This window comes from Vidua chalybeata, chromosome 3 (assembly GCF_026979565.1).
Source record: "Vidua chalybeata isolate OUT-0048 chromosome 3, bVidCha1 merged haplotype, whole genome shotgun sequence".
Lineage (NCBI taxonomy): Eukaryota > Metazoa > Chordata > Aves > Passeriformes > Viduidae > Vidua > Vidua chalybeata.
Window position 1 is genome coordinate 13715731 of NC_071532.1, and position 24889 is coordinate 13740619.

A 24889-nucleotide genomic window follows, 5' to 3' on the forward strand; every position below is an offset into this window, starting at 1 on the left:
CCCGTCAAGTGCTGGTAAGAAGCTTTGCTAGCAACAAGCAAGAAGCTGGCAACAAGCTTTGCTAGCTTTGTATTGTTCCCTTACGCACAATAGCTTAGGATGGGCTTTTTTATCTTGTATTATTTTTTTTTTTGAGCAGCCATGATCTTTTGTTATCCTTAAGTATGTACCAGGAATTTTCTCTGCTTAACTTCCTGATTCAGTTTGAGCTTCTTTTAACTTTCTTCCTGTACTTCCTACTTGATGTTTGGCAACACTGCAAGTGGAAAATGCATGCCTCGTTAAGCATCAGAGTGCCACTGAAGTCATTGAAAGGATTTGCATCCTATCCTACTTAGGATTATGACAGGCTGGCAAACCCTAGTGTAAATAGGCATTCCAAATTTGATCCTTTCAGACATTGCAAGGCAGAGCAGGCCAGGACTACTTAAGAGTGTTAAAATACATCATTGTTTTATATATTGATGTTTTTATGTTTTCATTGTTTTATATATGATGTTTTCTGTTTTATTCTGATGAAAACCCAAAATGCTTACAGAGTTTGAAGATGTTCTTCTAGAAGACATAGGTCTTCCATAGCCTTAGTCTTGGGAAGGAGCAATAATGCTGGAACAGATAACTAGCGAGGGAGAAAAAAAAATCAGCATATGGAAACATAAAGGGATGCACATAAATACAGATCTATCCTAGTAAAAGTCATTTATGGGCTTTGCAGTAACTACTGGGCATTTTCTATTATTGCAGCTTGTTCTCTGCAAGAACACTGACTCAGCCATCAGTAGCAATCTAAACAATAAGCACCATGCTACATCCAGGGAGTACCACATGTGAGCAGTGTGGACATTTTCAGTCCCCTTACCCTTGACCTTGAAGGATGTACATGGAAGTACAAGGAATGACAAGGTTGGCCATAAGGCACAGAACTACTCCTGAAGAATCGTACCTCAGGATTCTTAGGAAAAAATGGAAACAACATAAAGGTCTCTAAATCAATGGGTGACATATAAATACTGATCTACTGCTGCTTTGGATGCAGTGTCAGGGATATTAAATTAAACCATTAGGAGAGTATGATGCCTCAGGTTTCAGCTTTTATATTTTTCAGATTCTGTACTGCTTTATTGTGTAGTTCTGAGCTTCATATTAGGGGATAGTAAGCTCTCTTCACAGAGTAGGTAGACAAAACAATTCCTTCTCTAGCTGGGGACCAAGGACAAATGAGCCAAATTTCAGGCCCAAGCGCCTAAACAACAGTGGATTGAAGAGAGAAAAACAAGGATGGGACTTCATAAGCTAAAAGCTATAATTGGACAATTAACTCCAATATGCTAATGGACCAGAATTTATAGAAGTGTGACCCTGTGACTGGTGATCCATTTTGTGACCATTTTGGGTTCACCTTGGCTGTAGCCCTGGCTGGGCTCTTGTACTGCCCAAAGTGTATCCAATGAGGCCTTCTAATAAATACCTATTTTATTCTTTAACTCTGTCTAGTCTCTGTTCTAGGTCAACCTTCACAAGGCATTAAGTAGGTTCAAAGAAAGGAGGCAGTTTTTTACAAAGCAAGTAGTTAAGCTGAAAACCACCTTGCCTCAGGATCTTACATACCAGAACTTGGACATCAAGTTAATTAACTTAAAAATTAGTAGAAGAAAAAAAAAAACAAACATTATAGCCTAGTAAATGAGTAGTTGATCTGCAGCTCAGGGAGTCCATGAAGTGCAAATTCTGATTTCAAACATTTTTTTAGGACCTCACATTAGAATCCTGTATGGTTAATCATGGCTTTCTGTCAGGTCAGACTAGACCACGTGAACTCCATGGCAGGGCAAAGGCCTAACTTTGCATTTGATTCATCTTTACTGTATGCTGGAACTATCTGGAATTCCATAAAGCTTCTAATGTGAAAATTCTTTAGTGTAATATGCAGAACTTTCTGTACATGCAAACTCTTCTTTACCCACAGTACTTTCTGAACTGTTCTGATCTCAGGTCAACATGACAATAATATGAACTCGTACTCACCATTATATCAAACTAATGTCTCAAGGACCAGTGCCCAGAAGCGATAAGTACGAACATTTAAGAAGACACGCATCCATAGGTTTAAAATTTTTTATTGTGCTGCCAAGAGCCAAATTACAAGAAACCGCCTTACAGTTAAAAAAGTAAACAAGCAATCTGCTGAACCGCAGTGCACTCCGAGTGCCACATATGCATCTATTTTTCAGAAAATTATATCTGCATTTCTCTTACAAGAGCACAACAGGAACCAAAGTAAAAGAGTGTAATGGATACAGCACATAGGATAAATCATATCTTTAAAATAATAATAATAAAATAATAATAATAAAAACATTTTACACCATGTCCTATATCCTGCTAATATTTTCAGAATATGGCCTTGATTGTAAAACAAAAGCAAGCATTTACAATTTCTGGATAAAGACTGCTTACTCTTATGCAAGGAATGGATGTTTTGTCTTGACAAAATCTCTGTAGTTACTGGACAGAAACATCTCTGTTTCATTATCAGGTTGAATACAAAACACTGGGGAGACTACATTTTTTCTTATTGGTGGTTGGAAACTGAAGTTATATAAGCAGAAAAAATGTTGACCCTTAATGATACACCTATTTTTTTTCTTTGATGCAAACAGCTAGAACACCTTTTTGATATTCTAAAACAAAAAAAAATCGTTAATCTTCAGATTAATAAATTAGGTCATTATAATAATAAATTAGTTTTTTTTTTCAGTTTTAAAGTTCAGCAATCTCTGACCAAGTATTTACAACAATACTTGAGAGTTCCTTTACAAAAAATACATTTTCTTTTCACATTAAGCATACTGGGTATCTGTGTCTCTTATGACAAGCATTTGTAAAAGAAAAAAGGCAATGCACAAATGGGTAATTAGTATAAAAGTGCCAAGACCTGTTTGGAAAGTTAACATTGTATTATACAGTCAGAGTTATAAATGAGGCAAGCTACAACAAACTTCCAGCTTAATGCGGACAATATTCCAGTAGTTGTTTCAAACAATTGTTTGCAAAAAAAAAAAAAAAAAAAAAAAAAAAAAAAAAAAAAAAAAAAAAGAAAAAGAAAAAAGAAGAAAAAAAAAAAAACCAAAACCAACTGAAATCCAGGAGCTGATTGTATTATTTTATGGAGTTGATTAGTGCTGCATGTATATTGTCATCAGTGTCTCTAGCCAATGCATTCATTAAAAAGCCTTTTTAAGGCTAAGCAGGAAAAGAAAAATAAGAAACACCCTGAAATGTAGCAAGTAGCAAGAGCAACGCTTACTGCTATAATCGTGCACGAACTGAACACACGCCAACACAAGAGTGCACACATACACACACACACACACAAACACGTTCAAATCAAATCAAACTGTAGGTAGAATGAGATGCTCTTTTCTTCTTTTTCCTAAACTCACAAGCAATTAAGCATTGATATGGAATGCCTGTTATCTGTTTCTGCTCTGGGTAAAATCTCTCTCAGATAAAAATACATTCAACAAGAAAAAAAATAGAAAAAATATATACTGTATACATAGTATTTTATATATACAGTATATATATATGTATAGTGTATATACACATGCACGTATATATACATATGTATACCTACATGCATTTGTATATACATATATATACACAAACATACAAATACTTTTTGTTGTTTTTAGCATAATTATATTTACATAAATATTCCTATAATGCTAAAGTTTAAAGAAGCATGATCTCCTTTTTTTTTCTGAGCTTCAAAAAAGGTGCTTGAGTAATATACAATTAAAATTAAGCAGCTTCCTAGCATGGAAGTAGTTTCTAAATCTGCATACCAGTAAATAAGAACATCAACAGGAAAAAAAAAAAACAACAACCTTAAAACAGTCTCTTTTTTACTCTCTTGTACGCAAGAGCTTTGTCCAACAAAAATATTTTTCCTTCTCCTGTATGAACAACCAGAGATCGATATAAAATAACAAAACAAAACCACAACAGACAAAACAAACAAACAAAAGCCCCTGGAACTGCATGGTGTTCTTGACTTTTCCTTCCATCCTTCCTCCCTTCAATACTGCTGTCAAAAGATCCAGTGCTCATATCAGGAATTACTTAGGCCTCAGTCATTTGCTAACTCTGCTGAAGTCTGGCTAATCTAGCCAATCAGCTTTGAAGAAAACAAAAATAAAAACAAAAATAAAAACAAAAAGCAGCACAAGTTATAATTTTATACATCCTTAATAAACCCACCCTTTATTTTCTGCTATAATATTTTCCTTGCTATTTCATTAACTACTGCAGCTTCTCATCATATAGAAAAATATTTGCAGCTACACCACACCTGTGATGTGACAAATTCTGTTCTAGGAGTATATTACTGTAGCAACAGCTGGAAAAAATAATCAGACCTTTTCATATTTTTTTCACCTGGGGTTAGGCTTTTGCTGCAACAGATGCAATTTCAGAGCAACAAGATAAACCACTATCCTGCTGCTCAGCAGTATATTTTCGTCTCCAGCCAAGCAGGACCAGCTTTTCTTCTCTGAAGCTTCCTTTTACTTCATTGCCTACCCCTAGCCCCTGATTCCCCCTCCCAAAAAACCTCTATAGCTATGTTACAAGCAAATACATCTTAACAAGTTTCAAAACTTTGGTTCTAAAAAAACACTTGGTCAGTTATCTCAAGGAAAAGTGGGAATGCTTTTTCTGGCACATTGCAGGAGTCAGAGCTCATCCCAGAAAGGTCTTACAGCTGTACATGTAGTCACAAATCCAATACAATCCACTAAGCAACTGCACAATTCTAGTTTTATTTTAATAGCAGACTGTCTCTCTTTCTCTCGCTCTTTCTTAAATCCTTGGCAAGGGTGCAATTCTTCAAACTGTTTGATAGAAATTATCTGCCTGTAGGTTGTTCTGTTTCTGCATGCTGTAAAATCCACTGTATCTTGAATCTGGGTCTGCAATTCTTAGCATCCTCTGAGAACTGTCCACCTGGACCCTGGTACCTTTCTCGCAGTCCACATATACCAGTTGATTGTTTAGGCAAGAAGGCTGTTAAAAGAGAAAGGAAATATTGAGTAAATCATACAATTTTTGTATTCCATATATAGTTTTAAAAGTCTATTTGGTTCAAGTCCATAAGCACAAAACAAAATCAAACTGGCAATGAAAGGGTTTGGACTTTTGTTAAAGTTGGCTTATGTAAGACATAGTAACAGACCAAGACTCTCTTCACAGTCACCATTTTTCATCTTCTGAATGGAGTTCTGGTATTCTCATATCCCAATTGGGCTGGTGTAACTGTTTTCTGTTAATTCAGCACCACACAAAGGCTTAACCTGGTTGCCCAAAATGTGCAGCAGCTTTTTTCCCAGACTTTTAACAGCCTCTTAATTGCTTAACATTTTCCACAATGTTTTGTTCCTGGTTTCGTAAAAATGGGATATCCTGGAAATAGACAGGGCACCTTTGTTGGAGCTTTGTAGCAGGACACTGGAATCCACTGCTTTTTCTGGTTGATAAGCAGGAGCACGATGATCAGTAACAGTGCTATCGTGATTGGGATTGTCACCAAGGCAACAGAGCTGACGGATGCATCTTCACTGGGGTGTGGCCCACTGCCACTCCGGTATTCTCCCTGGAGATGGTTCATGTCTGCAGGGCAATTGGGAGCATTTGTTAGTAATTATCAACGGGCCTTGGCCGCAAGGAAGAATGTAATTATAGAAGTCTCAGTTGTACATCTTGTCACTCATAAGGATTTGGACCTTCTCTCCTGCAATGCCACCTTATTTACATAAATTAGAACAGCTAGTATCTTGTAGAGGGACTATGTTAGTCAGGAAAAGGCCATCAAAAAGAGAGGAGATAGAAGGAAATCCTAAAGCACAGTAACGACCACAGTCTGACAAGAACCTCTTAACTCAGTTGTGTTTGCATGATCTTACCTGATCATAACAAAATTCCCACTTGTAAAAAAATCAGACTGTGTTTCCAGGCTGAGGAGAACTTGGAAATCTTAGGATGAAAGTAATTTTTTCTTTTTTTTTACTTTTAAAAACTGGTAGGACCTGTACGATTTGTTCACTCTCTCATCTGTTGAGAGTGTATTACAATACCTGCAGCACTCAGCCTGTGAAAACAGACTGCTGGCAGTCTACTAGACTGTAGCAAGTTTTGTGTGTAATTGCAAAGAATGGTAACTTTCAATGACATATACAAAATTCCCTCACAGTGGGTGTTTCTAATCCCCAGGCAGGATAGTTGCAAGCTAGCTACTAATGCCTGAGAAATTAAAATGCTGGAGTTATAAAAGCATAAGCTTAGAACTTTGTAAAGCAGTTACATTTCATGCATCCTTTCTCCAAACAATAGAATACTATGAGATCATCCTTGGATTAAAAAAAAAAAAGAAATCCTCAGGTTAAAAAAATACATAGTTTGGGTTGTCCTTCAATTAGAAAAGGTTAACAAAATCTGTGACACAGTGTTTCCTCTATGCTGGAATAATATTACAGTGCAGTTTTAAACAGAAGATGTATTTACATCCTTAGCCAACTTTATTGGCTGTGTGTCACTATACCTGAGGTGTTTTTTTTGTCTAAGGTCTGACATCATGTCTATGATATATGTTGGGCTGTGGTACATGTTTTTCCACCTTTATCTATTCCTGAGAATGTCAAATAGATCAAATGAAGGTATATCAACTCCAATGGCCTGCTTTCTAGTTTTTGAATCAGAAAAGACACCGAAGAATCACTTCTGATTCATCATTTTGTTGTATTCTTACTTTTCTAGAACTCCATCATACCAACACAGATGTTTCTTTTATGCAGAACATGGAGAGATAATGAGACCAAAATGTATAAATATAATTTAATCAACTGACTCATCTTTACTCAAAGCAAAATGCATGTACTGCACTGAATTATGCACTGAAGAATATTCTCAGATACAACTGCTACCTGAATAGAAAAAGTAGATGCATTAAAACATGAGGAATGAACACAGTCCTAAGTTATCCTGGTTTATAGCAGATCTGACCTCTGTGAATGTGGATTATATCATTTTCACTTGGTGTCGGCCAGTTTGGTACTTCTAGTTCAACATCTCCTCGATGATTTGTCTTCTCAATGGGGATGTTAGTGGGTTCAGGTACATACATCTCTGTGAAATGAGAAAAATGTCTTTCACAAGTTGCAAGCTGCTTAACTTCTCAGTGCTGCTCTTAATTAATTAATGAGGAAATACACTTGCCCATTTGCAGTGCTTTGTCCTTTAAAGTCTTTTATTTGTTTCCAAATTTTCATCATTAGCCTGGGATTTTATCTGAAAACTTATTCCATATTGTATATGGGATACATGCCTGTTACCATTATCATTATCATAATGTGAATGGGACAAAGGACTGGTGTGGACAACCCTGCTTTTGAAAATACCATCTCAGAATACATGTTTTACTACAGGCTTGCTCCTCTGTGATACTTAACAAACCCTCTCTCCCCCAAAAATGAAGGGAAGACTACATCTTCTCAGCTAATATGTAAACAGTCCCTACTGGTTTCTTTGCCTTGTTTTTTTTTTGTAATCCTCAAAGGAGGGGAATTGCAAGAAAGGATACTGCTGAATCTCCCCAGTTGCCCTGTCAGAAGTACGTATCAGCTTACTGAATAAGGAGAGCAAACTTCTGCAGAAGTATATCAGAACTCACATTAAAAACCAGTTGCAATTCTTATGCCCCTTGTCCCCATAACTAACAAAATGTCACATTGCTTTTAAGCCAAGTTAAAGTGAAAAATAAAGCAATGTGATATTTGAAAAGTAACCAGCAGTCTCAGAAAAGACAGAAATGTTAATCACTGTGACATAATCTGCAGAGATGTAAAGACATTAATTTTCCCACTTCATTAACATATTTTCATAGCCTTGTGAAAGGACAGGACAGGGGCAAGCAAGTAATTTTTCAGTTCACAGTTCTCAGAATAAGTGAAATTCAAACTATGTTTTTTGCACAATGTGTCAATGTGTTAAGAATATTAATTTTCTTGAAGTCTAAAAGTCTGTTGCCTTTGTGATGCTGTTCAAACATGGACTGACATTCAAAACCCAATTAAAAAACCTTATTATTGGCCCCAGGAAACCAGCATGACAATAAACTGGGTTGTCACATCACATTACCTGGACACATGGGACAGCAGCTTCCCTCCACATTGATGGGTTCAGTACAAGGTAGAGGTGGGCAGCTGACAGTGGAGCAGAGAGTCTGACCCTGCAGGCAGTAGCAGTGTGTGCAGCTGTCAATGTCCCAGCGTTCCTCATCTGCGTACGTTTCTCCACTGAAGTGGCAGACCACTTTCTTTGGAACTGTATCTTCTGTGGAAGGAAAACAGTGCTGTGATCCTGCAGTAACAGCCAATTACACACAAATCGGATTTCATTCCTGGACACAAAAGTGAAACAATTGCCACTAAGAATTCCCAGCTGTAATGAAAAGATCCTCTCTTTATCTTCCAGAAAATCTTTGTGAAAAAGATATCATTTCTGCTTCTTTATGAAGTACAGAATTAGCCTGGGCTGCTTCTCCTCATTTCCTTAATGCAAGAGGCTAGAAGATGGATGATTGGGACATGAAAAGATGGTATCAAAAGTGCTGTGAAAATTAAGAAAAAATCATTCTCTTTGACTGTTTGAGGCTACCAACTGCTCATCTTCCTCCTTGTTTCCTAGTCAATCCTATTAAGCTAAAATAACCCCAAACTCATAACTACCTAACTTTCTAACTACCAAAGTTCAAGAATGATGAACTCTGTCTAGAATACTTAAAAAAGCAGATTAGGTGGGATGCCAAGAAGGATTGGAGCAACTCTCAGGTGAAATAACTAGAAGTGCTTAGACTGTAATAGTAGAACATATTTGAAGGGGATCTGATAATTCCCTAAAACTGCATCAATGGAAAACTCCAGGAAAAGAGCAATACCTAAAATCAGTACATTTTTTAATGGTTAATATTATATAAATTGGAAATTGATGTGATCTTTCTGCCTAGGCATTCAATACACCACTTTTTAATGTGGCATCCTATGCAAGCCTTTTTAGGCAGTCTGCAGTCTTCTCTGTTTCACTGAGAAGGAAGTAATGAATTGCTTAGCCTAGGATGTGTTTTCGTGCTGGAGCACTTTAAGGATAGTGAAAAAACAACACAGCAGAAACTCCAAAAGCCAAGCAGTGCTTAATTTTCATCTTGGCTTCCTCCTACCTTTGTTTCTCAGTGGCAGAAATTGTTATGAAACCTGCTGATGACATGACCTTGCACATTACACATATGAATGAGATAACAGAATGAAATAATTAACTTCTTAAACATTCAGATAAATACTGGTTTAATATTCACACAGATTACATCTCTAAGTATGCCAGTTAGACATATTTACCCTATGTCAGCCTTATTATATATTTTGGTCATGAGTAAAGGTTTTAATTAGTGACAACAAAATAGAGACACAATCTGGAATAACAAGGCTAGCAGTCAGCAGACAGTCCAACAGATCTGAGAGAGTAAATTCAAATACAAAAGAAGACCAGCAAGAACTACTATTGTGAAAACATTAGTGGAATTATCCGAAAAGAACAAATGGTTCCCAAGGTCCTTGGTATCTCATGGCTTGCATGGCTTTTAGTATGGTTCCCAACCTCTCCAAGTAGATTTTGTAAGTGAACGTAGTGTAAGCATGGGAAAGGAAGAGTGGGAGGAAAAGATGGCGGCCAGCTGCAGGAAGGACATTAGGTTCTTCCCTAGCTGATGTGCATTTTGGCATATAGAACCAGCAGAACCTTGTGTTAGGAAGGTGTGTCTGGGGACACAAATTCCTTGTACATCATATAAAACTGTATCACCTGTTATTAAAGTTATTCTATCTGCAACAATATAAAGATTTCAAGAGTTGTATCAATGTCAGAACATACTTCACAATCTTTCTCCCATCTTTCTGATGAAGGATTGTTTTGTTCATAGATGGGCAAGTTGACTCACATGTTCAGTTAAATATTTAAAGCCCATCAATGTTCTTATACTCCTTCTTACTGTTCTTTTCTACTGTATCTCTCCCTACTACTTTTGCAAATGAAGGGAAGTAACCTTTGAATGCTTTCCAACAGTGCTACAAAGATTAAATTCAGTAAGTACATTATATGATTTTTCTCTATCAGCAGCTTCCATCCTACAGCCTTTGTACTTACTGTGAACTCACAAAAGAAGTCATCTGTACAAAAATACTCCTATTCAACACACAACGGAAAAGTGATCAGTAATCTCCAATTTTGCTACTTTAAAAATGCCTGTAAATTTTCGCTGTCTGGAGCAACCACCATTTACTTCAGCTCCAAATTCAACACCAGTGCATGGCCCTAATTCTTTATACATTTTCAGTATTTAAATATATATATTTTCCCTATTTTTATCTCAAAGATATTGCCATTAATGAAATTCCATTTTCCCCTGTATTTTAATTTAGATGCTTTATTAAAGAGTTCTCCATTCTGTGAAATTTCAGAATGCTTCAGCTCATCTTCTGCAGTCATAATTAATGTTTTCCTCATATTATCACATAAATCTTGACATAACATATGTGTTACCTGGCAGATCTTCCTTTAAATAAAATAATTTTTTTGTAATGTCTTCGTCCAGTAAGGTGTCTTACCAAGATTCCAGGAGGATGGCCTCTGGAGTTTGTAGGCAAATTAGATGTATATCTCTATACATCTATCTTCTACCTAAAAACCATAAATCATGATCCTCAAAACTCCTTATACACACTTCACTCTCCAGTTTGAACTGGTGGCATAGACTGCATCTCAGGGAAAGCATTTCAGTTTGGAAATAAAATTTCTGTGTTATTACCAAGAAGGGAAAAGCACGTTCACAACTATTTTTATTCACTCACCAATACAGTAAGGACAACACTGTCCCTTTCTCAAAACAGGTCTCTCACAGGATACTGGTGGGCAAGACTCGGAGTAGCATCTAATCACACCATCCATGCAAATGCAGCTAGTGCAGACATTGGGCTTCCAGGACTCAGCTGTCAGAAAAATATCTCCGTCATCATTTTTGCAGTAACTGGGCATGCTCTCATTGCTTGATGGAGAGGGATGAAGAGTCTCATCTGTAAATATAAACAGATTAGGTTATTTAACTTACAGTGGGAAACTTCTCTCAGAGCTCCTTAACAGAGGGTTCACTCTTGGAGAGCACAATGGAATTGTTACACATTGGCTCACTACTTCAGAAGAAGCAGAAGGACAGAACCTCATGCCTCTTCAGTTCTTATATGGGATGAAGACCTCATGATATGCTCTAGCATAATGTTTATTTAGACCTTTATTATTGAGTTTACTCAAAAAAGGAAAAAAAAAAGAAAATAAAGCATGGAAAAAAAATAAAGAAAAGAAACCTGGAAAAAGGAGAGCAAAGAGAAAAACAATCACCACCAAAAGCAGCCCCTCAGAAAGTGACTCTGAATGCTTTAAATTGCATGGTGTATAGGAATTAATCTCAAACAAGAGAGATTAAATTTTAAATCTAAAACCTGAATCCCATCTTCTACCATGTCAGCCCAAGACTGAATGATGCAAAGCAAAAAGCTATTATGCTGCTGTCACCTTCACTAGTGGCCTTAGATGAGCTAATTGTAAGCTGTTGAGAAACAAATGGAACTTGATCATGCTTCAGCCTGATGCCAATGGTTTGCTTTAATTCTCAGGCCATCCATGGGGGAGACATATTCCTGCAATGAAGCTGTACCTTAACAGACATTACAGGTCAAGAAACAGGACTAAGAAAAAGAGAAGAAAAGAAAGGATTCATAAGAGCACTGAGATCAGGTTCTCAATCTACCTGCATTGAGCTATGAGACTAAGCTTATTATATAGCCAGTGAGGAAAGATCAGCTCCTCCAAAACAGTACTTTGAAGTAAACAAATGTTCATTATTAATAATGAAAAAATGTAAGTCAGGAGAACTGGCTACCTTGTTTACTGAAAATATTTTGTCAGGAAAAAAGCCCCACACCTAAACCCAAATGAATACCTTGTAGCAAAACCTAATGGCAAAACCTAACTTCTATTTTTTCCTAAAGTAAATTTTTAATTTTTGGTTTGAATAAAGGTGTTTCTTAGTGACTTTATATGCAATGCACAGGTTGGTACTAAATTTCCACTGCAATAAACTCCCACATTTGCTATGTAAAATAAGAATTTATGTTCATTTATAATTGAATATCTTTCCTTGGGGGAAAGCAAATCTTGTTATCTTCTTGACACGGTGAGTCAGTCTAGGAGGAGTCTGGCATACCTGCCGGGCTGGAATGCTTTGATATTACTCAGCTGCCTTGAAACGACTATCAGAATGACACCATGTGAAGGTAAAAGCAAACAGAAATATTTTTTAGACCAAATCCCAAATAGGCAAGATAATAATAACAAAGTTCATAGAAACCAAGGTGTATAGGAAGAAAAAGAAACCTGTATCTACCCAACACACTGACTGCTTTCAAAGTTTCTCTAATCCCACATGTCTCCATAAAGGAGTGCATATTTCATAAACCTTCCAAGTATTCTGGTTCTTATACAACCCCTACATTATTAGATTGCCTTCAAGGTTTTCCAAGTTCAAGGCCACAACTCCCCTTTACACATAAGATCTCTCTTGCACACCATCAAGATTTGCACTTGAATTAGGGAACTGCAGGCTGTCACTCCAAACTGCTGAAGAACAAAGGCACCACAACATCCACCTGAGCACACACTGAAGCATTCTCATACTGAAACATCAGACATCCTCAGATCAAGGAAGGGCTCTGATGAAAGCCGGATGCCAGCACATACCGGGGCACTGTGGACAGCAGGAGTCCTGTGTGCGGGTGGGGTTTTGACAAAGAAGGGGTGGACAGACTTCAGTCTCACACAGGACACGTCCGCTGTGGCATGTGCATTGTGTGCAAGAATCAATGTTCCATGTCTCTCCTTCTACAAAGTATTCCCCACCAGGAGCATGACAGATTGATGGACTGGTGAGCTCTGGCTTTTGCACTATTATTTCATCTGGGAAAAACAGAATTGGAAGAGAGGCAAAATCAACTGTGAATCTTATAATTAACAACTGTACACAAGATGAAGAATTTCTGTTATTATTGAACATACATATATAAATTATTCTTAAGGAAGCTCTTTTGACTTTATTGCACCTGCATCTCATGAAAAATGGGAAATATATAAAGAAACAATTTGAGAATTGGTCTGAATAAAGACTAGTTAATATAAATCAGAGATAACTTCAAGCATTCTTGGCATTTCAGAAAAAAACAAACTAACTTGTGATTTGGAAATTCCAAGAGACAACTGTCATTTTCTGAAAAATTCTAATGATCAGACAGTTTCTTAACTGCTAAATATTAACTTCAGATACAGTTCCTGAAAGAATGGAAAAGTAAGCTTCTCCTCTGGGATTTAGGAAGTCCACGTGAAGGTTAATTTTCCCAACAGATATGTGTCTATATCATCTGTATCATTAGATGCTACATTAAAAAAACAACCAAACAACCCCCCCTCCCCCTCAAAAACCCCAACCCTCCAGAAAAGGAAAAGGAAAACACAGAATCCAGCCCCGCCCCCACCCCCCTAAAAATGTATAAGCACTTACATCGGTGGAAGTGCTTCATCACTGTTCCATTAAAAAAAAAAAAAAAAAGTATCTGCCATATTTGGGAAAAAACCCCGCCTGGATATAAGGAAATGCCACAGAGAAATGCCACAATGTGTAGCCTTATCTTTCCAGTAATTGTATCTCAACAAATGAACCTTACTTTCTTTTCAAACAATTAATTACATCACCTCTGCAGCCCTGGCTAAAAGATTCACCCTGGCCATTTAGAGAACAAATTTGACCTCTTTCATGTTAAGGAAGGAACTGAAACTGTTTCCCTTTTTCAGCATGAGTGTCCTCCAGCCTCCAGGGTATCAAAAAAAAAAAAAAAAAATGGAGGAACTCCTCACCTCTTGGTGTTTTAAAAGATACTTAAAGAAACCTATCTGGTACCTTGAGTGCTTAAGCACTTACCATCAATAAAAGGTTATGGCACCATCCTCAGCCTGCTTAAAATCCTTTGAAGCCTATCCCACACTGGGGGCAATAAGGGCAGTAACAGTTGCCTGCTTACCATGTTGGTTGTTTTGGACCTGGAGTGAGTCCACCAGCTTTTTCCATGCATTATACATAGATACCAAGATGCCTCACACACCATGTTTTTTTCAGCCATGGAAGCCACGAGTTTGAAAGCTACAGGCTATAACGTGAGGTTTCAGGCTTATAAGTGATGGCCTTCAGCCTGAATTCAACACATTTAACATTAGATAGCTAAATTAGGTGCCTCTGTTAAGAACAGAACCTCCTCAGGTTTCCTATGCTGAATGGAGAAGAAGAAAAAAGTGACTTCTTGCTAATTGTGCTACATCTCTAAACGACTTTCTGAAGGTGCCTCTCTCCTTCTTTATTATAATGATGGCTAATGTGAACATCATCCCAACCCAAATATCTTGGTTAAGGAGAGAAAAATTAAGTGTACAGCAGCTCCTCTAGTCATTTAGGCTCACAAAGTGCTTGTGGCTTCTCTTCATGTTTCTAGCACTGCTGTTCCTGTCTGGAGAACAGTGTTTGTGCCCTTTGCTCTATGACACTGCCACACAGAGGAAACGCCACTCAATTAGTTTTCATTTCTGGAGAATGATCGGTAGAACTCAAGGAAGCTGACTCTGGCTGATCTTACTCTATTCACAGAGTACCTGTGTTTTTCTTTCAGGGAATTATTTTATTTTTCACCAATTTGCTTATGCCATGCTTTTCCAATTGCTTACATTTGTGAACCACATACACAATTCAGCAGCATATACCTGAAATACCATTTGCAGATTGCTAGTCTGCTGCCTTGTCACTGTTAGATTTTTATTTCAGCTGGAACAATATATTACATGTTATGCAATGACATCTTAACTCATCAGGGCAAAGGCAATACTAAGATTTTCTGGAAATTTTCTGAGTCATCTACTTTGCATTTAATTTTCTGCAAAATCACAGGCCTGTTTTGCTCATTAGTGTTCCTGATCAAAAAAGCACAACCAGATAGCACTGCTGTATATGTTGCCTACTGCTCCCTTAGCAGCATTGATAATGATGTATCACTGCAACTAAAGTCCCACAAATGTGCAACTACATCACCTCAAGAAACAATTGGTCAAACAAATACACACTTTCATACACATAGCATGGTTCAGTAGCAATTAATGGCTTTTAAACCTTACAGGAAACCTTGAGATTTTTATAAGCATTGTGATGATCCATATAAACCTCTTAGTATGTAGAAACATGATTATAAGGGACATTTTAGCACTCAATGTATATCTTGCTCTGCTGAAAACTAACTAAATGTGGAACTGAATATAACCACACTTTTTTTTTCAGTTTGCAAAATGATCTCTGAGAGCTGCCACTTCCCTGTGGATAGGTTAAGAGTGCAATTCCAAACCCAGTACATCAGGACTGCTAATTACTTCAATATCCTTATGGTAGATACATGCCATACAGTGACATGCTCTCGGTCTCACAATTCCAAACTGCATTCCAATCTGCATTCCAATCTATTTAAAGCCATGATATATTTAACATCATCAGTGGGGAATCAATATGTTGCAAAATAAAATCAGAATTATATTTCTAACAAATACAAGACCTCAGTGGGGAAAAAAAAACCCACACTGAGACTAATTTGGCCATAGTAATCCCTATACTTATGCCATTTTTAAAATGCTGTATCTGCCCAAGCATTGTAAGAGCTTACACCAAGTATGGCTTTACTTACACAGAAGCTAGGTGACTAGTGGCTTGAAAGCAGGATTGATGTCAGACAGAGAAACCTATGCAGACCCTCTCTCTTGAAGGAATGGACACTGCTGGCTAAACAACTGCTCTTTTATAAGAGACCAACATTGCTGGTGCTCAGAATCAAACACTGATCTCATCTACAAGAACTGTACAGTGTGAGATAATAGGTTCTGCTGACTTCACCTTGACCTTTCTTCCACAAACTCAGCATTAGGGTTGTGAATGAATTTACCCAAACTCACTCTCCATACACAAAGAACTAGCTGCTGGCCAGCTGAAAGACCAAAATTACCATTACTCTTATTTGAATGCTCTGAGGTGTTCTGTACATATTCAGTAAATCAAGATTCACGAGTATGCTGACAGTAGAATGAAGTCAAGAATGAGTCTTGGGGACCTAACAAGAGAATTGCTGGAATTGGAACAACCACCATATGTTTTAAATTTTGAATCTTGTTTGTTTATATAAGGCAAGACTGATATGTTAACCTGCCCCCATCCATAAACATGTATATAATACTACACAAATCATTGTGAAATGGCTGAAAGAGAGACAGACCCTTTGGAATCTTCCATCCTTCTGGGGACTTACTGATTTTCCAGTTACCACAAGGTGTGAACTGGATTTGAGATCACCATTTATCTAAGCAATCTAAAGAGATCGGTTATCTTAGGTCACCAGCAGGATGCACTGTTCTCTGGCACTTTCAGAAAGAGGATCTGCTTATTTTGCCCCTAGGATTTCCTGTTCTTTACAATGAAACAGAAAAGGTTCATAATTGCTTATATCCTACCAGTTCTGTCATACTGTTCTCTATTTATAGAAGCTTCATGAGCCTCATTGTTCTACTCCTAATATGAGTTCCAATAAAGTCATAGAGAATATCACTGTATTACAAATTAATCTACTTAGCACATACAATACTGTAGGAAAAATTCTGAAAATAGAGGACATTAATCTTACATTCTACCCATGCTTTTTCATAGATGTTTTTCATATTGACACTTACTAAAATGGTATTGGAATGCAACATAAACTGTACTTGGCCTTCCCGCTGAAAGTATTGAAATAATCTACTGCTGGTGGTATAGGAGCCTTCCCTCAGAACACAGAATCATAATGTTCAATTACTTAAGATATCTGTTTGTGTACATCTTTGAGGGATTGTAAAACATACACCAGGAGATATATTTTAATAAAACTCCACTTTAAAATCAAAAATGAAAATGTAATGGCTTATTACAATACTCACTATTATAGGTAACAGACTAGAAACTTTTATTTTTACTAGTTTAAATATTCCAATATGTCAAAGATTAACATGTTAGGACCCACAACTTGCATATGCTTTAAATATATAGGTTTCCATTTTCCACAGCTGAGAACTCATCATGTTACATTAGGGCACAGAAACCTTCATCTCTGCCTACTACTGAAGTATGCATGAGATTATTTTAATGCATTAAGAAACAGAACACAAGTGAAATGATACTTGATTACAAAGCATGTAGAAGAAATCATGTCTTACCTGGGCATGATGGACAACACTGCCCTGGATGTATGGTGGGGTTGCCACAGCTGGGAACAGGGCAGGTGATCAAGGCACACATTTCCCGTCCGTTATGACAGTAACATTCCCTGCAGCCATCGTGCCAGCTCTCCTCATTCTCATGCCGGCGCCCATCCATGGACAGGCAAGAGCCTGTTTTAACAGGAGGCATTAGAGAAGCTGTTGCCTCTGCAAAACCAAAGAAAAATGAGATGTCCTGATAAGTATCTGTTGCTTAGGAAGAAACACCAACTTTGTAACTGGACTGTATTTATTTTTAAAGCACATATAAGACCAAGTAAATAACAGTTCTATAATTTACACTTAAAAGTAACACACAGGAAACAACTAAAAGGTACACTGAAGGGGGCAATAGGATGTAGTAGAATTTCCTGTAGTATTTCCTTGTAAAATATAATCACTTCCTTCTGTTGAACCTACACTTTTTTTAATCAACCAGAAATGCAGTAGTGTCTAAATAATGTAAGAAAAGGAGAAATGCAATGGAGGGAAATAGCAGATAGCATGAAGCATATTTAAAATGAAATATTTAAATACCATAGCATTATCTATAATGTACATTATACATTATCAGATACATTATCTATAATGTATCTGATAGCAAGTAGAATATAAAAACATTTAAATGAGATCTGGATGGTTTTGCAAATGATAAAAAATTGTAATCAGGTGCTAACAGGGTAATGGTAGATACTGGAAATATTCCATAGAGTACTTCCTGTGAAAAATTATTTGTCTATATTACTACGATAAATGAGATATTTGGAAAAGAATGATGAGAATTTCATCCCTCATTTCTTTTAGCTTTTACTGAGATGAGAATACAGTAGCTTAGACTGCAGCATTACTTGCATTCTGTCAGAACATACAAGCAGTTGGCCTAGGGAGATAAAGTTTCATTGGTATCTTAAGGGGTATTTAAGTGCTGCAGGATTCAGCCTCAATATATTCTTAGTTAATCAGCAGAGTGAATTTAGAGCCAAACACTCCCTCATCCACATCACTATTATGATGAAGGATGCAGAAGCAGTTTGTCAGTGAACTGACTTGTTTTCAGTGGTATGTCAACAATGTTCTGCCGACATATATATAAGGTTATTTGTAATTAGTTCTTAATTTAATTTTCTTTTAAAAAAGGATAATGTATGAGAAGTAGTTATGTTTACATGTAATTTTAGGAAGTGTTCAGCTTTTTTGCTTGTTTTTTTTCATTTTTTTAAAATTTTTTTGTACACTAGTATGTAGGTCAGCACTTCAGCTGTGGCAGATCTACAGATCTATCAAAGACGATTTCACAATCAGATGGTACAAAGTTAGTTTGAGGCACATTATCAGAATAGAAAGCCAATACACAGAAGTTACATTAGTATACCATTTTGAGAACTAAACAAAAATGCTGCATAAGGATAAAATACTTCTTAGAACAGATTTCATCCTATTGCATGAACAGATATACTATGAAAAAACTTAAATTCAGTTATTATACTTTCATACTTTAATATCAAAGTATTTAAATTATCATTTGAATTAATATTGCTAGAATACTGCTCTATATTAAAATGATTATTGACACTCAGAAGTCCTAGATAGTAAGACTTTGCTTATTTAGCAAGGGAAAAGGGTATCTGAAGCAATCAGACTTTTTTCATGAAATATTCTAAAGTACGCTCATAATTTGGAGAAACATACATAAACAGGTACTCAGAATTAAGTTCACAAACTGAGATTGTAATTAAAATTTGAAAAGTGAAAACAATTACTAGAAAAGCTAGTATTTGAAAAAATCTAATGTGTAAATACAAAATGGGAGTGACTAGCTAACTAGAGGTATGGTTGAAATGATCTGAGATACAGTAGTTCACAAGGAAAGGAACTGTGTAGTGTGATACCACTGCAGAAGAGGCAAGTTCAAGATAAGACACAAGTTCAGGAGCATTGTAAATTTAAATACAGAACTACTACTTCTACTAGTTTGAAGATTTTACTATGGCTAAAGCACAGTATCAAATTCTTGAATAGCGATGAGAAACTGCAGTAACTGGGTTTGTTTGACTTAGAAACCCATTTCTCACCCAAAAAATGTTTTTAAGTGTCCAGTTGTAACCCCTTAAATATTGCAAGAATTTTAAAGGGAATGGTGCTTAGCTGCTCCATATGTCTGCTAAGCTCAGGACAAGGAGTAACCAGTTCAATGTGTATAAAGGGAGACAGTAATTTTAGAAAATTAATTTAAAAATGTTATATGTTTCTAGCCACAGGAAAACACTATTTTAGAAAGGTTTGGTTTTTTCTCTTTCTGTTTTGTTCTAGTTTTTTGTGTCTTTTGAAAGTGGAGATTCTTAATAAATTAAATCTTAGACAAACATCTGTCAAGGATTATCCAGATACACTCTATTTTATGCAAGGGTAAAGAAGGGGACTCTCAGTTTGTCAGAGTACTACTCCAGCCTGTACTTCTATGGTACTATTAATCCTAGCACAAGCTATTTCTAGCAGAAGCAATTTAGAAAGTGGAGCTAATTCACAGGCAGGGGATTTACCCAACCTTTCTCTTATTTAGGGATTCTGGGTCAAAATTTTAACAAAGACTCATATTTTCCCCAGAACGTACTGGTGATTGCTCTAATCATACTTTGACAAAACTGCAAATGAAGTGATGTTGAAGTGATATGCTCATGGCTTGGTATCTTTATGATCATGACAACAGTAAATACTACTTAGAGATGGATCAAGTTAATTTCACTAAATAATTGTGCACATTTTTAAATCCATATTTGTTAAGGAGAACACTTAAGAGTGACAAGCTGAGTGATAAAAATTATCTCAATGGGACACTATTCATCAGTTACCCTTCTTATTTAATTTTTAAAATTCTAATTTCTAGTAAAAGTCATATATTGGTGACTAGTAAAAGTCATATATTGGTATATTGGCGGTAGCTTATGTCAATGAAATCTCTGCTTCTCACATCTGCAAAATATGTTTATAACATTGCAACTTTTATTTTGCTAGAAGTCTGAACGTTTCTTAAACTGTCTGCAGTGTATAATGTTACATAGAAAAAAAATAATGTTGGATCTTTTTGATTCATATGATTGCATGTTTGCCTTCAACTACAGGAGAGTGACTTCAAGAACTCATATATTTTCTTCCAGTGCTATGTTCCCATATCTTGTTCTTTTACATTTTATATATTTTTTTAAATGCAGAAGAAATAGCAAAAAGTTGAGAATAGGGTCATTACATAAAGCAATGGGAAAGTAATCAAACTTACTTGACTACAGCTAGAAGTCAAAACACACAAGTAAGAGTCAAAGAAAATAAGCACGAAAAAGCAGTTAGGATCAGAGAGACACTGAGCAAAACCAAAAAGTTATTAAATGCAACACATGGAGATGAGCAATGATGGAAGTGTGATACCCAGACTAATACAAAAGATAACTTGAAAATATTGTAAGGAAGAAACATGCTGAAAGCAGCACAAATATATGGCAGACAACAAATGAACACCTGATCTCAATAACCATCTTGAACTTGGTGGTTACAGGCTTGGGATGTGGCATGTATGAAATTTTTAGCTTAAGAATACCAAGTCCTTTCTCCTGGGCAGCTGTTGTCTCTACTCATTGTTCATTAAGATTGCCTGAAAAGCATCCAAGAAACAGCACTCCAATTTTAGGTGATATACTGGATACTTATCAAATACAACACTTGTTTGTAAAGAAAAGGCAGTGGTGAAGAAGGCAAGATGAACATCACTACTGAAAAAAATGCCCTCAATTAGCTTATTATTAGTAGTTGCTTATTAAGAGCCTGATCTAAATTTTATTAATGATTAACAAACTTTTTGTGACTTTGTAGTGGGAGATGAAAGCAGAGGTGAAGCTTTCTGTTGAAGCCCATATGAATAGATAATAACAAACACCAGCGAAACAATACATTTATGTGAGCAATGTTGAACTGGTTCCCCTCCAGTTCTGTATTTCAATTTGTAAATATTCTGTGCAGTATTGCTTTTCTTTCACCCTGGTTCCCACCTGCTTTGAAAACAAGTTGTAGTTAGAGGTGGTAATGCACTGGCACGTACCTCTGCACTTGCAGACAACACAGCCATGACTGTTCTGCTGGAAGCCCAATGGACAGATTTTACCACAAGGCAGGTTGGGGCACTTCTTACACCGACAGATTTCACAACCATGCTTGTTCTTCCTAGATGAGCAAAGTAAGTTGTAAAAGGTCAGCAAGTCACCTTAAATATCTACATCTTTAAAGCAAGAGCATCCCCCCTAACGAAGTGACTGATGAGCAAAGAAAATTATTGTTAATTGTCACCCTTAGATTCAGTAGTTTTATGGGCTGTACAAGCTTTATGGGCTCCATCCCTGGCATGTGCTCCCTCCATTCAGTGGATCCTATGCTGAATGTTTCCTTGTCTTTTTTCACAAAGACAAATAATACTGTTCAAACTTTTCAAATAGATATGTGAAGCAAAGAACAGACATGGGAAGTTATAGAACATGATCTAGGAGGATAGAGGAGAAATAAGTGATGTAAATCTCTAGAAAGTCTGGCTTCAAGCTGTAGAAAACTTTATTTAATTTTTAATTAAAAGGCTGAGAATAACAAATTGCAGTACAGTACAGTGGAGAATGAAAGACTTTCTGTATTCCTATTCCATCAAAGGAATGCTTCTTTCCATTACTGTGTAGAGCTTTCAAACAGTGAACTTTATCTAGCAGATTTTTTCACAGTTATGAAAAGATTTTGGTTTCTTTAAAGATGCACCAACTCAATATTTCCAATTATTAACTTTTAACTTAAAAAAAACCACAAATATGATGATTACTCCTTAACTGTTCACTCTCTAATATACTTTTCATTTAATATTTCTTTCGTGTCCTATTTGCAACTAAATGTTTACATGAAAATAGATTTGTCCTACATTACACCCCATGTTTTTAATGAGCACAACACACTTGGAAGTCAAATATATGGTATTTTAAAAAAGAATATAGCACAGTAGCAGTAAACTGAACAAATATGCTATACAACTTCAAATCTAAATAATTTTCACACCAAGGTAAAACTAAAAGTGAAATGATCCTGGAGTAGTTCTTGCCACAATTGTAGCCCTTTATATTACAAACAATTCCATATGAATATATCTTTAAATGCTATTAATTTAATTCAGTGTAATAATTTTTCACATATTTTGTAGAGAATGACAAAATTAGAGTGCTCATTTCCAATTTCTAAAAAATCACCTGATATTAAACATTCATCATTTAAAAATACTAGCCATTGTGCAAATTATATTCTGTATATAAACCCAGAATTTAAATTGAAAACTATTCTCCAAATAGCTTAAAAAGGTTTAAAGTTCATATATTTTTCAGGTGCACAAAAATGTATGGGAAAAATCATCCCAAAGACAGGGTTCCTGAAAACACTGGCATCAGCTTGAAATCAACTTGCTTTTAAAACATCTTAGTCATACAGCTTACCATATTATGCCCATTAAAATGTGCTGTCATTTTTAAAATGCTTTTGCTATATAATTCACATAGATTTTCTAATAGAACTGTTTAGAACACTTGAGTAAAAAAAAATGAAGTGTGTGGTTCAGCTTATCTAACTAGAAAAATCACATACATGAATTGTAACTATGCTCTGTAGGTCAATATATTAAACTCATGATAAATAAAGAATAAAATTACTACTCTTTACAGGATTCCTTTTCTGTAACTTCCCTCTGGTTCTACTTTTTCTCACTTGCAAAACTGACAAGTCTCAGCCACTCCTGAAATCAACATGCCTGATGATAATTTTATTAACTCCTTAATTTAAAAATCCCTTGTTTTCCTCTCTCATTTATTACTCAGTGTACTAAGAGGACACAGCACAGTAAAAATGGCTATTAAAAAGCCTGCAACATTTATGAAGTAGGGCCAAAGAGAAATTTAAGGAGTATCACTGTCAAAAACTAGGAGTTGCAAATGTAACAAATTTCAAAACATTTGAATGTTATCTGAAGATCTGCTGTCATGAGGTAGAAATTAAACTATTACAAAAAGCAGGCAGTAACATGGAATGAACCCATACAAAATAAAATTTACTGGTAAAATATATAGAGATACCACCAGAACTAATTACTAAGAAAGTTCTGTGACAAAAGACCCACTCAGTTTTCATCACCTGTTTCACAATTGAATAAATACCACAAATACTTACTTTTATGGGAAAAGAAGTCCACCACAAATACAGATTTTGAATGCATTTACAAAAACATAGATAAAATATAGTACTATTCTTCAGAAATCCTGTAGTTACCAAAAATGTCTTACTAAAACTAGTCTGCTGTCATATCAAGATTAAAAGAAACTTGCCATATTAGATAATAATTGGAATAAAAGAAATGGGCTATAAAATGGAAGTTCCTCAAAGCATGCCAAAAGAATTTCTAAAAGCTACATGTAAGCAGCATTACTTGTAAGTAGCTTTCTCATCTTGTTTGTCAAATTCTTCAAAAAAATTTAAGCACTGCTTTCCTTTCATAATCTGCTGTTTTTTGAGCTTCTGTTTCTAAATCTGTTGATCAAAATCCATTTTGAAGAATACTGCACTCCCATATCCGTAGCGCTGTTTCTGTTTTCCCACCCTTCCCCCCACTGTGCCACAAAGCAAACACAAGTAGATTCGCCTGGACTTTTGGTATTTTCCGTACACACGGGGATTGCATTAAGTGTGCGTTCAGGATGAGAATACGTACAAGTATCCAAAGGGACAGTACTTGTCACATACAATGGGTTTGCACTTCTTGGGCCGCGGCCGGCACTGACAGATCTCACAGTTGTGGGCGTCAGTCTGGAAGCCAAAGGAACAATCCAAGGAACAGCCCGAAATGAGGCCGGTGCACAGCTCCTCCCCTGCAAAGAACACACGCAGCTTATCACAATATGAAAACTGCTTATACCAAACACATCCTCAGCACACTAAACCTTCTGCTCCCCTTCACTTTGTCACTTTCTTAATACTGCTAGGCCTTACCTTCAGACTGTCCTATTTTTAAAATATTTGACAGAATTCTTAGTAACAACCCAAACTGTATGAACTACGCGATTCTTCAGTTCTTGTCAGCAGCTTGGGGAGTACCACCTGGTACCACAAACTAACATGATGTTATGAACAGATGCACAGCCAATGGAGTCCAACATCCATCACTCCATCGACTTTTAATAACACATCTAAAATAACACATAATTGCCACACGCTATACGGGTTTGGTAGGCTTTTGTTCAATATAGATCATCTTTATTTTTCTTCTACTTATTTTAAATAAGTACTGAAAGGTGGGATATATTAAAAACTTTTA

General features: G+C 36.2%; 1 protein-coding gene across 2 annotated transcripts in view; it reads right to left on the bottom strand.

Annotated features, from left to right (window-relative positions):
- Positions 1 to 2101: 2101 nt before the first annotated feature.
- CRIM1 (cysteine rich transmembrane BMP regulator 1) overlaps positions 2102 to 24889 on the bottom strand; it is a 168758-nt gene continuing 145970 nt past the window's right edge. For both annotated transcript variants that reach the window (XM_053938945.1, XM_053938947.1), the window contains 9 exons: positions 24287 to 24443; positions 21605 to 21726; positions 17476 to 17685; positions 12898 to 13113; positions 10956 to 11177; positions 8194 to 8388; positions 7060 to 7182; positions 5483 to 5670; positions 2102 to 5067 (listed from right to left, as the gene is read on the bottom strand). In XM_053938945.1, the coding sequence (XP_053794920.1) occupies positions 4891 to 5067; positions 5483 to 5670; positions 7060 to 7182; positions 8194 to 8388; positions 10956 to 11177; positions 12898 to 13113; positions 17476 to 17685; positions 21605 to 21726; positions 24287 to 24443 (1610 nt within the window). In that variant the 3' untranslated portion in view covers positions 2102 to 4890. The remainder of the gene's footprint in view (positions 5068 to 5482; positions 5671 to 7059; positions 7183 to 8193; positions 8389 to 10955; positions 11178 to 12897; positions 13114 to 17475; positions 17686 to 21604; positions 21727 to 24286; positions 24444 to 24889) is intronic.